This window comes from Octopus bimaculoides, chromosome 14 (assembly GCF_046866305.1).
Source record: "Octopus bimaculoides isolate indiv1 chromosome 14, ASM4686630v1, whole genome shotgun sequence".
NCBI classification, from domain to species: domain Eukaryota; kingdom Metazoa; phylum Mollusca; class Cephalopoda; order Octopoda; family Octopodidae; genus Octopus; species Octopus bimaculoides.
The window spans coordinates 60,854,165-60,867,441 of NC_142941.1; the positions used below are offsets into that span (position 1 = coordinate 60,854,165).

General features: G+C 36.6%; 1 protein-coding gene across 1 annotated transcript; it reads right to left on the minus strand.

Annotated features, from left to right (window-relative positions):
- Window positions 1–1,646: 1,646 nt before the first annotated feature.
- Window positions 1,647–11,699, minus strand: LOC106876379 (coiled-coil-helix-coiled-coil-helix domain-containing protein 7). The gene is made up of 3 exons (XM_014924892.3): window positions 10,420–11,699; window positions 7,392–7,490; window positions 1,647–5,421 (listed from the first exon to the last, which is right to left on the minus strand). The coding sequence occupies exons 1-3, from the start codon at window positions 10,552–10,554 to the stop codon at window positions 5,317–5,319; spliced, it is 339 nt and encodes a 112-aa protein (XP_014780378.1). The 5' UTR covers window positions 10,555–11,699; the 3' UTR covers window positions 1,647–5,316.
- Between the last annotated feature and the right edge of the window lie 1,578 nt (window positions 11,700–13,277).

The following is a 13,277-nucleotide window of genomic DNA, read 5'->3' on the forward strand; positions in this document are numbered from 1 at the left end:
CAACTTACCATTACTGTACAAACCATACAATGATATTGCATTTTATTTCTTTACATTTTGAAAAAAAACATTAAAATAAAAATGAAATTACAAAAGCTACAAAAACAAAAACACAAAATGGGCAAAAAAAAAAACCAATTTGGTTTTTAAAAAAATGCATAAAATTTGAAAGAAAATCTAAAAAAAAAAAAAAGCATTATTCTTTGTGTCGCTGCCGGAAATGTAAAAAAAAAAATTAAAATAAATGAATAAATAAAGCAAAAAGGAAAAAAAAAATCCTGGAACTATGAAAATGGTAAAATAAAGTAAAATATAGTTTTCAAGCAGATCAGACTGTCTTTTTATTGATGGCCATTGATGAAAGGGGGGTGGGGGGAGGGGAGGAAGGAGAAGATAGAGAGAGGGAGAAAGAGTGTCTGTGATAATGAGAGAGAAAGATAGAGGTAGTGAGTGTTACAGGTAATGAGAGAGAGAGAGAGAAAGAAAGACAGAGAAGGAAAAGTGAGAGTACAATAGCAGTGAGAGAAAGTGAGGGAGAGAAAGTGAGAAGAGAGAAAAAGGGAGAGAAAGAAACAGTAAGAGAAAGAAAAAGAAAACAAGAGAGAGAGAAAGAAAGAGTGAGAGAGAGAGAAAGAGAGAGAGAGAGAAAGGATAAAAAAATTCATTTTTTTTTTATATATTCCCTCAGTGGTTCTTTCTTCCTCTCTCTCTTACTGTATACACACTGTATTTTTGTGTGTGTAGAATATAAAAAATAAACTTTTTTTTTACGCACACACACACACACACGCATACGCACAGAAATGGCAATAAAAAAAAAAGCATTATAAAAAAAGACATGCTGCCAAAAGTGTGTGTGTGTGTGTGTGTGTGGGCGAACATAATGAAATAAACAAACAAAAATAAAAACAACTTGAACAAACAAATAAGCCATTTACCATTTTTGTGATTGATTGGGAAAAATGAAAATATCTGTGGAATAATTCTCGTTAAAAATCTGCAAAAAAAAAAAATAACCAAACAAAAAAAACAAAAAAACAAACAAACAAAAAGGAATTTTTGTTTTTTTTACACATTACTGTTTTACCAGATATCAAAAGTGATTCTGATATTTAATGTGCATTGAGTTTTAAAAATTTTTTTGTGGCATATACATACTTGCATACATACATACATATATATATATATATATATATATATATACATACATACATACAAACATGCACATACACATATATACATCATGTATAATTTATAAGTATATATAATTATATACATAAACATATAAATATGTATATATGTCATAATATACACAATTTATAATAATTATACATACGTACATATATATATAAATGTATACACACACACACAGATATATGTGTGTGTGTGTGTGTGTATATATATATATATATATATGTATGTATGTAGTCTATGATAGATGGTTGGTTTCATTGCTTCTATTGGTTCCGTTGTTGCTCTTGTTATCTTCAGTTACAGAAACCAAAATTTAAAAAAAAAATTTTTTTTCAAATGTACAAAAAAAGCAACTCAGAAATAGTTTTTTTTTTTTTTTTGTCCTCCCACATATTTAAAAAAAAAAAAATTTCTTCTTTATTTATATATGTTTGAAAATTTTTATTTGATAATTTTTGAAAATTCTTTATTTTTAGATAATTTTAAACAATAATTCCTGAGATCAAGAATTTCTTCATTGCTCATGGCATTAAACATTTTTTCAACTCTTCTTTATGGTTCTTCGTTGTTTAGCCCTCTTGGAATGGAACAAAAAGCTATGATCAAAGACACTCCATTTATGCCCATTCCATCTTTTCTTTTCAGATATATGTTAACTAATATAGTAACATCCAATGTGACGTTTGATTTTTTTTTTTTTAAGATTGTAGAGCAGACACAGACACGGCGATGCGATAAAGAAATTTGTTACACAACCATGTTCTTTCACTGCACAGAACCTTGGGCAAGTGTCTTCTATTATCACTTCTGAGTGACCAATATCTTATGAATGAATCTGGTTGATAGTAACTGTGTAAAAGCCTGTCCATTGTGTATGTGTATACCATCATCATCATCATCATTTAGCATCCATTTTCCATGCTGACATGGGTCAGACGGTTTGAGAAATTGTTAAGCTGTACCAGGTTCCTGTCTGATTTGACTTGATTTCTACAGCTGGATGCTCTTCCTAGCACCCACCACTCCAACCACTGCGTTTTTTAGTGTTATGCAACATTTATAACTCCTTTCTGTAATCTATAGTGGAGGCGCAATGGCCTAGTGGTTAGGACAACGGACTCACGGTCATAGGATTGTGGTTTTGATTCCCAGACCGGGCGTTGTGAGTGTTTATTGAGCGAAAACACCTAAAAGCTCCACGAGGCTCTGGCAGGGGATGGTGGCGAACCCTACTGTACTCTTCCACCACAACTTTCTCTCACTCTTACTTACTGTTTCTGTTGTGCCTGTAATTCAAAGGGTCAGCCTTGTCACACTGTGTCACGCTGAATATCCCCGAGAATTATGTTAAGGGTACACATGTCTGTGGAGTGCTCAGTCACTTGCACGTTGATTTCACGAGCTGGCTGTTCCTTTGATTGGATCAACTGGAACCCTCGACATCGTAAGTGACGGAATGCCAACACACACACGTAATCTATATTATCATTGACATAGATAAGATCTTACAAAACATTATCTTGTTTGTAACTTACATTTTCATTAATTTCAAAATTGCAAGATTGTCAAAGAAGTCAACCATTGTCAAATTGGTGATGACTGTTATGAGCAGGCCAGATTTTTTGAAGACCTTTTTCAGATCCTTCCTGAAGTTGTTCATGGTGTGGCTGTTCATATGGTTTGTGATTGTCAGGTCATTATCCTTATACAGGGCCATGCTATGGGAGTGTGTGCACTTCCTTAAGGTATCTAGGATAAATAACCTGATGAGATCAGCAATCTCAGGCTCCTTCATAGCTTTCCATGGATATGTCAAACAGAGGATCACCTCCCTTCTTCATGCGACAAGAATCATCATGAATCAAGATTGACTTTCTAACATTGATAAAGATTCTGATATTGAGGACACTGAAATTAGTGAATTGCTTACCAAGATCTAAAATCCTCAGGAGGAGAGACTTCGATATTGAAGGATAGAAATTCACAATATCAAACAGGGTGAACATGCAGGCTGCTTTATTCTTGATGCCATGGAACCAGTCAATTATTGCAGTGCTCTTTGGATCAAATCTGTAACCCTTCTAATACTGAAGCTGACAGTATCGAGAATACCCTAACTTACTATGCCTATTTTGCTCTTAGAGTGTTTAATCAATCTGTGTGTAGGATGAGGAAGTTGTGTTTATGATCCTTAAGTATGATGGGGGGCAGGGACACATAGTAAGGTGATCCACACAATCCTTTATATTTAGAAGGGTAGCCAGCTCTTTCACTTCAGTGTTTATGTCAATGTATGTAGAAGTGTTTGTTTTTCATACATTTTGGTGATTGTGTTTATAAGAAGTCGTATGTGTGTGTGGAAGGGTCTGTCTTGTATATGATTTTTGTTCTGCCAGTGACGATGTACATTAGGGGATTGTTTCATTTTTGCTAAGTAATTGTTTAAAAAAGTTAAGAACAATGCCCATATCTTACCTTCTTTATCATGCTAAGTCATTTTCAAAGTTCTCAATGACCTTTACCTAGGGAGGGCATGTTTGGAATTTAAAGTCAAACTTGTCTGTGGGTGTGCTGGTGGATGGATTCTCAAAGAAGACTTTCCAGTGCATACACTTGATAATGCTTTCTGTTTTCTTGGTGAGGCATATTAAAAAACATTTCCTTGGTTGTATTTGGATGTCTTTTAAAGAGTACAGCAGCAGTTGTCTCTCCTAGACAAATGAAAGAAAGTGACACTCAACACTTGCCTGCTCCATACACCTGTAGCCTGCCAATTCTATCAGCCTCTTTTAGCTGAACTGCTAAGTAGTTATGGAGATTTAAAACACACCAACAACGGTTGTCAAGCAGTGGTGGGTAACAAGGACACACACAACAAGCTTCTTTCAGTTTCCTTCTATCAAATCCACCCACAAAACTTTGGTCAGTTCGAAGCTATAGTAGAAGACACTTGCCCAAGGTGCCATGCAGTGGGATTGAAACCGGAACCATGTGATTAGGAAACAGTCTTCTTCCCACACAGCCATGCCCGTGCCTATGTCCAAAGTGTTCTCACATTTTTTTAAGGCATGATTTGACCATGGTTTGAAGAAGATTTGGCTGCCATTTATGCAGGTTAAGTATTTGAGTATAAACTCCAGCATGGGTTATGAACAGGTGAGGATTGATGGATGGTACCTTGCCGTGCATTGTGAATGGGGTAAGACTGAGGAAGAGATGGATAGAAGTGATGAGGATTGATCTTGCAATGTTAGGGATTACAGATGAAGTGACAAAGAGCAAAGATGAATAGCATTATGATGTAAGGCAAACATGTCCAATCAATCGATGCCAGTATGGAAGAAAAGAAACCTCAAATCTAAGGATGATGATCAGCACTGGATTAACCCATTAAGCAAAATAAGCATGTGCTTAGGGCATCAAAGGACGGGGGCGCCACAGAAAATAATTTCATGCATTGATCCTTTGTTAAGCAATATCAATTTCTTTTGTTGTTCCTGAGACAGCCATCTTACTTGGCTGGTTTCAGTTTGGTCTGTCTGCGTAACGAAATAAGCTCCATCCCTTATTTGATAGTTGATTGTTTGTTTTTGATTTTGTCGACTGCACACCACAGTAGGGTTAGTTGGTCAAGAAATAAGCTCCATCCCTGATCTGATAGTCGAGTGGTTAACACTTGGAAGGGATGAACGACATCCATCCAACTACGAAAATATAATTATTCAAACAAAAATGCCATCATATCAGTGTTAGTATGAAAAGAATGGATGTAAATATTTAAGGCAAAACAATATTTTAGCCAAGTTGGTGATACAGTTCATTGAATCAATTCCATTGTAATAACAGACATCAATTTTATTGATCCTGAAAAGATGAAAGACAAAGTCATTCTAGGTGTGATTTGAACTGGAATAAAAATTAATAAATATAATAAAAAATAAAATAAACTATTCCACTGTTCTATTTTTTTTTTTGTTAGGTGACACTATAAAATGCTGTTACAAACACATACTAAAGAGGATTTTGTGTCACGGCTATCTCAGGCTGGATTGCATTGCTATGAATATTCTGAGGTATTACAAGTCCAAAATGACAGTCCGATCTCAGGAATGGAATCAGCTCTTACAGTACAGGTCCAAATTTAGCCTTTCTGACTTCCTCTCGATCTTCGATTGAAGGAAGATAAGGGGTTATCCCAGCTCGTTTTCGTTCCCTGACAATGGCTGACTGTGGTGAAGAAGAGAAAAATAAGGTTAAAAAATGCGGAAGAGAAAGCAAGGTTTATTATTGGTCATGAATATGAGAAGTTTTTGGGAAAACAATGCTAGCATGAGTATGAACCATATGCTGTATATTTATATATGATATTCTTTTACTTGCTTCAATCATAAGACTGTAACCATGCTGGAGCATCACCAGCTAAGGTGTAGTCAATTAGATCAATATTAATTAACCACAGAAGTATGAAAGGCAAAGTAGATGTGCATAGGTGATATTTGCAGTCAGGCAATAAAGGAACCATCAAACTAAGACCCTTGCTTGTTGTTCATTCACCTGTCTTATGGGGACGTAAACACAGAAACACACATGTATACACACACAACGGCCTTCTTTCAGTTTCTGTCTATCTGCCAAATCTATTCACAAGGCTTTGGTGGGCCTGAGGCTATAGTAGAAGACATTTGCCCAAGGTTTCATGCAGTGGGATTGAACGGGGAACCATGTGATTGTGAAGCAAGCATTTTACAACACAGCCATGCCTGCATCTATATAAAGAAGAGTAATTTGAGGGAGATTCGACTTCTATTTCTGGCATATCAAGAGACCATGCAGAGGCTCCTTTCATTCACTCATAATGTGAACAAGTGAATGGTAGTTGTGTCGTTCTGGTTTGAGTGTAACAGTTTGGTGAGTAAGTAGAATATAAAAAAAGAGACCCACCCATCCAAATGTAGATAACTCAATCAAAAGTTACCTCCCTTCAACAGCAAACTACGGATCTCGCACAACGATGTCTAGTTTTCTCAAAGATGACTGAGAGAGGAGGAGGTTTCATATGTTTACAAAGTCCCATTGTTTTGATGGCATTAAGAAAGGAGAAGGACAGTTTGAAGTCCTTCATAAAGTCGAGTAGGCACTGTCAAGGAAGAGCAGAGATTTGATAATTTAATGTTTAGAATAATGTAAATTTGCACACCATATAAAATATTTTAAGTATCTGGTTTTGATATTCTTTAATACAATTTTGTATCAGTTCCAGTCATTTGATTGTGGCCATGCTAAGGCACTACCTTCAAGAGTTTTAGTCGAGAATATACACCTCATACTAGTTTTGGGTCTCCTGCGTAAGCCTTTTGAGAATATACACCTCGTACTAGTTTTGGGTCTGCTGCGTAAGCCTTTTGAGAATATACACCTCATACTAGTTTTGGGTCTGCTGCGTAAGCCTTTTGAGAATATACACCTCATACTAGTTTTGGGTCTGCTGCGTAAGCCTTTTGAGAATATACACCTCATACTAGTTTTGGGTCTGCTGCGTAAGCCTTTTGAGAATATACACCTCATACTAGTTTTGGGTCTGCTGTGTAAGCCTTTTGAGAATATACACCTCATACTAGTTTTGGGTCTGCTGCGTAAGCCTTTTGAGAATATACACCTCATACTAGTTTTGGGTCTGCTGCGTAAGCCTTTTGAGAATATATACCTCGTACTAGTTTTGGGTCTGCTGTATAAGCCTTGGGGGCCCATGTAGCATACACTCTAAGCATGCCACTGACAAGTTATCATTTTAGGGAGATTTATCTGCTATGTCTAGCAGTTTGAGCAAATATGTAGAGATTCCATCATTAGGGTAAAAAAAAACCCACTTACTCTTTAGCTCCTTAATATTCACATTATTCTGTCAAATGTGATATTTATTAACATTGTTTTGAATTAATCATGCATTATCTCATAGCCTCAAGATTTTGATGATAGGTTTATCTTTAGAATAACATTGTAAGGTAGGTGTGAGAGGTTTGATCTGTCCAGTTTGAACCTAAAACAGGTAAAATATTTGGGTGAGATGTGCCTGTTTTAAATGTGCCTGGGTTAAAGTTGAAGAACTTATCCACTGGCATGGAAACTTTCAAACAAGATGTTTTGACCAGACATTGGGAAAGAATTATCTGATCATAAATTACCCAACAGAAACTTACCCAAAATTCTCGACAGTTGCGATAGTTTGTAAAATATTTCTCACATTTATCACGTACATAGCCATTGTCATCGAGACATTTGAAGGACATCAGAGATTCCTGTAGAAGTAAAAAAAAAAAAAGAAAGAATTTAAAATCTGAATTATTGCTATTTCTTTGTTTTGTTTTTAAACCAAACATACCTGCTTAAAATGATATATAAGAATCTATAACACTAATGCAACACTGTACAGGCACTTCCGTCCAGTTTAGACATTCACAAACAAGGTCTCATCTGCTCAGCTCAGACCGGTTGTTCTCAACAACCATTTTTTGCTAAAATGCCTCTTTTCAGCTTGTAAAATCATCAACACACCATCATCATCATCATTTAACGTCCGTTATCCATGCTGGCATGGGTTGGACAGTTTGACCAGGGCTGGTAAGGCAGGGTGCAGCACAAAGCTCCATGTGTCTGTTTTGGCATGGTTTCTATGGCTGGATGCCCTTCCTAATGCCAACCACTCCAAGAGTGTAGTGGGTACTTTTATGTGCCACCGGACACAGCTGCCTGTTGTGTGACACCAGTATCTGCCACGACTATGGTTTCACTTGGCTTGATGGTCTTCTTCTTAAGCATGGCATATTATGAAAGGTCTTGTTTTTACATGCCACTGGTGAGACAATTTTTTACTCTTCTCCCATCAGCTGTATCAATCTTTGGTGTAAAGGTATAGATGCTTGCTTATTTTTCAATTTTCTATAAAGTCCCAAATGGGTTGTTATAACTTCCTTTGAGAAGCACTGACCCAGACAAACATAAAAAAAAAATACATACAAAACAAAAATAACAGAAGCATAAAATATCCCTTTAGTGCCAAACAAAATACCAAAATGCATAATAACCAGAAATAAATGCACAAGAACAACAACTGTTGCACTGCTCCAACTAAGTCTACCTTTCGCAATTCCTTTGTGTCTGATCCTAGGATCTGTGAGTAAATGTTAGCCAAAAAAAGAGTCTCAATAGTTGCTTTATCTGAAAGACATAGCAGCTAAATCTCCATCAAATCACATTCAGTCATCTTAAAGGACTCATTTGGTAATGTAATCCTAGAAACATCATTATCATCATCGTTATATGTTTGCTTTCCATACTGGCAGAGGTTGGATGAGACTCTTCTGCTTTGTGAGATGGGTTAGAGAACCGAAGTTCAATTTTTGGCTTGCTTTAACAGCTAGATGCCTTTCCTAACACCAACTGTTTTGCAGAGTTTACTAGGGGCATTTAATTAAGGCACCAGTACTAGGAAGGATTGGGGTGAGAGAGTAGTGGATAGTAAGAGGTGAGTAAATGTTGATACCTAATGACCTGTAGTGGGTATAGGTAGAGTGTATGAGGTACCTGTAAGGTCTGATGAGGTCCCTAAAATATATACATTATGTCTTGACCCATTAGTGTTTAAACTGGCCACATCCAGCCAAAATATTGTACCTGTTTTGTGTTTAAACTGGCCAGGTTCAAGCCTCTCATATCTACCCCACAATGGTAATCTAAAATAAACAATCACATAAATGAAATTTCAAGGCTACAAAATAATGCAGGATAAATTTGAAACAATGTAAATAGGTAAGCATTACACCTGACAAAGTAATTTGATTATTAAAGGGTTAAAAAAAACCCTTCCATTCTTCACTATCGTCCACCAACCATGCTTTCACCTCTCTACTATACTCCACCCTTTAACACCTCTTTCATTCCCTATCTCTGCCAATGCCCTCTCATATCTTGACTGTCGGAAGGATAAAAAAGGATAAAATAGCATAGATGAACTGGTGATATTTGAGCAGAAAACAGAATGGAAAACACATAGCGATCCAAGAGAATAAAACAAAATTTGTAATCATTTTTGCCAGCTACACAAATGAATGCTCTTGCAATAAAGAAATTTCACCAAGTTCTTTACTTGCGAGAGATGATGAGAAATAAAGAGATAGATAGAGAGACAGATAGAGATAGGTAGACATAGATAGAGAGAGAAAACAAACAGTTTATTAATAAAACAGTTTTCTTAAATGATTTCAAATTTTGGTAAAAGGTCACCAGTTTGGGAGAAAGGGAAGATCATTAAATCGACCTCACTACTTCATTGATATTTTATCTTATCGACACCAAAGTTGACTCCGGCGGAATTTGATCTCAGAACGTAAAGAGCCGGATGAAATGCCACTAACCATTTTAACCGGCGCGGTAACAGTTCTGCCAGCTCGTCTTCTTATCAGCCTTACTATATGGACGATAGACATTTACAACTTAATTCGCTATTTGTCTGAAATATCTCACCACACTGAAAACTACAGATCGAGAGGACACCATCAAATGTAAAATATAATAAATTACTGATGAAAATCTTTAAGAAATATGAAAGCTAGTTCGTTTCTTTACTGAGGTACGCTTTACTTCAAGATCGCCCGGCGCCAACTTTCATCTACAATTATGTAATACATCGAGAACCTCAATAACAGTGCCGTTATATCTCCGTTCGAAACAACAACAATAATAAAGATTATTTATTAAAAGACTAGTGGTTGAAGGTCAACCGAGATCAATCGTCCTTAATACTTGTTCCCATTTTATTAATTACTTATCCCGCAATTACAGGATAATTGAGGGGATAAAATTAACGGCAAAGTCAACTAATTGAAATATCTTTTGAAAATATAAGTGTTTATATAAGGATAGAATAATAAGAATTTTCTTTTTGTGAGACTGTGCATTTGTGGATTCACATTTAAAAATCAGTGCTATTCCAGATGAAGAATTAAAGTAACTGAAGTTTACGATTGTTTAGCCAAGAGTCAATTCTGACAGAGTAAGCAAGCAAGCCTATAATGGAATATACATTATCCAATGTATCACTCCCTCTTTTTTCAAGACGGTTGTATGCGATTTCAAGATTTTATGGTTATTTCTAGGAGGTCGGGTAACCACTTAGAGGCGCAAACAATTCGTTACCAACAGTTGACTGTGAGAAGTTAATTAACTTACTCTGACACAAGGGTTAGTTTCTTCATTGTGGGCTCTGGTGAATTGTCTGCCTTTAGTTTTTTTCTTGGCATGGTTTGAGTTCGTTAAACGGCCAGGTTCCGTTTCCAGCTTTTCTTCATCTTTTGGTAATGACATTGGAACAAAATAATTATGATTTGCTGCTCCGTTGCATGGATGGAACCGCCAGGTCGCGAATGACACAAATTACTACTGCATGGAGCGTTGTGTTCACACTAAAATACTCCCCCAACTGAAGATGTTCTGTGTAGACGCAAAATAAAGAATTAGATAGGAAAACGAAGGAAAATCTCTCCCTACCACCCGTCCCTAAGTTTCACTTAATATGAGAGAAATAAAATACTTGAATTATTTTCTAAATGTATATTTAAAGAAGAAAACAAAATAGCACTTAAAAATAATTATTTTTAAAGTAGATTTTGGCGATCTTTGGTTCAGATAGTTACACAACTGCGGGATTGAATAATTAAATGCCAAAAAGAATTAATTCTGAGTTATTTTGGCAAATAATGATTCCCGAGTTAGGCGCAACACCAGCAATTTTTTTTATTGGAGGCAGGATGGGGTTAGACAATTGCATCGACCCTAATGGTACTTTTAATGTTATCGCCCCCGGGGGATGAAAGGTAAAGTTGACCTCAGCTGAATTAATAATGTAAATATTTCCATATAATGTATTAGTCAGAGTGGCGTTTTCATCTTGGTTGTTGCTTTTCCCCTACATTTCGGCTGTTATACGCTCCGGCTTTCTTCAGGTGTCTTGTGACTCACTTAGTGCCTTGCCTGGGATTGAACTCATAACCTCTAGGTGATTGCACTGCATTTCAGTACCTTTATCCACTATCAATACTAATGGTTGGTTATCCCCGGGTCTACATCAGTCGAGTAGATTTATCATCAAAGGTGTTCCAACCACGACTATCCCGTTTTTTCTCAAGCGTAAATGTATCTAGTATTAAATTCTTCGATGTGGCCTACCTTATTTTTAGACGGTAAGGTATGAGATTAAAGATATGGTTCGGCTGATATTTCTAGCAGGTCAAGCAGCTGCGTAGAGGTAGAGGGGGGCTCTAGGACCTAGAGTCTAAAATGAAAATGGGCGAGAATTTAAATTGCTGTCTTCTCACTGACAAGATTACACTGCATTTACTTTCGAAATAGTACGAATGGAAATCATGTGTTCGGATTAATATTTAGAGCGGGTCACTTTGTTAATTAACACCGTAAAATTAGCACGTCTCAGCAGAGATTTATCTCAGTTGTGTTTAACAACCACAGAATTAGAACAAACGAAGGGAGCTTATACGTGGTCGCTCAATCTGCTAGAAATAGTAACTAAATCTCTCCCCACCCCAGGCATACCTACACAAGTGTGCCCCTTCAGACATTGTTTCTTCATTGCTTTCAGAAGAATGAATAATTTTTCAATGAAATTTTCTACAGATACCGTTCAAATGGTGTAGATTACGATTATATCGGAATTTGACGTGAGAAAAAAAAAAAAAAAACTGACGCGCGCACACCAGTTTTTCTTTTTTTTTTCTTTCTCACATTAGATTCATATATAATCATAGTCTATACCGTTTGAAAGGTATCTTTTACTTGTTTCAGTCATTAGACTGCGGCCATACTGGGGCACCGCCTTGAAGAACTTTTAGTCGAATGACTCGACCCAGTACTTTTTTTTTAAAGCCTGGTACTTATTCTATCGGAATCTTTTGCCGAAGATACAGAGACACATTAAGCTACGGGGACGTAAATACACCAACACCGGTTGTCAAGGTGTGGTGGGGACAAAGACTGATACACACACACATATATACGACGAGCTTCTTTCAGTTTCCGTCACAAGGCTTTGGTCGGCCTGAGGCTACAGTAGAAAACATTCGCCCAAGGTGTCACGCAGTGGGACTGAACCCGGGACCGTGTGGTTGGGAAGTAAACTTTTTACCATACAGCCATAGAAAATTTCATAAAAGAAAAATATCCATTTTAATGAAAGTTAGGAGGAAACAAAATCAGAGTGGAGGATGCCTCTCATTCATATCATATCCTACCATCTTAAAAAAAAAAAAAATGGGTGATGGCACATCTAATAATTCAGTTCCAGATATTTTAGGGTTAGAGAAAAATAAAAAGCAAAACACTGCGCGATCTTATCTGTCTTTTATTTTTATTTATTTTTCTCCAGCTCTAATATATATGCTTAAAAATAAAAGACAGTGTGATGCTATCTAGTGAAGCTACGTGGCCCGGTGGATAGAGTGGTTGGGCTCACAATCATGAGGTAGTGAGTTCGATTCCCAAACCAGGCTGTGTGTTGAGTTCTTGAGCAAGACACTTTACTTCATGTTGCTCCAGTTCACTCAGCTGTAGAAATGAGTTGCGGTGTCAGTCATACCAAGCTGTATCAATCTTTGCCTTTCCCTTGGATAACATCGGTGGCATGGAAAGGGGAAGCTGGTATGCATGGGTGAATCTTGGTCTTCCATAAACAACCTTGTCTGGACTTGTACCTTTGAGAGTATCTTCCGAGGAAGGGGGTCTTTACGGTCCTATTTGGGAATATCTTTTACTGTTGAATCAGGGTAGCTTGGTGATACCTTATGAATGGAATTCAACTCCTTTGTTTTATGATCAGAAAATAAAAGAGGGAATATTGATACTATTTGGCATGAGTAGCAGAAGCACCTCATTACTGCTTTTTATCTTTTAAAAAAAATTTTCAGATTCTTTTTTCATTAACAAAGATTAAGGATTTTTGTGCCTCATCCTAAAAAACAACTTTTCAAATTTTTTTCATTTTCGACACTCCCAATTTTTTGTCTTCAACTCTTTTC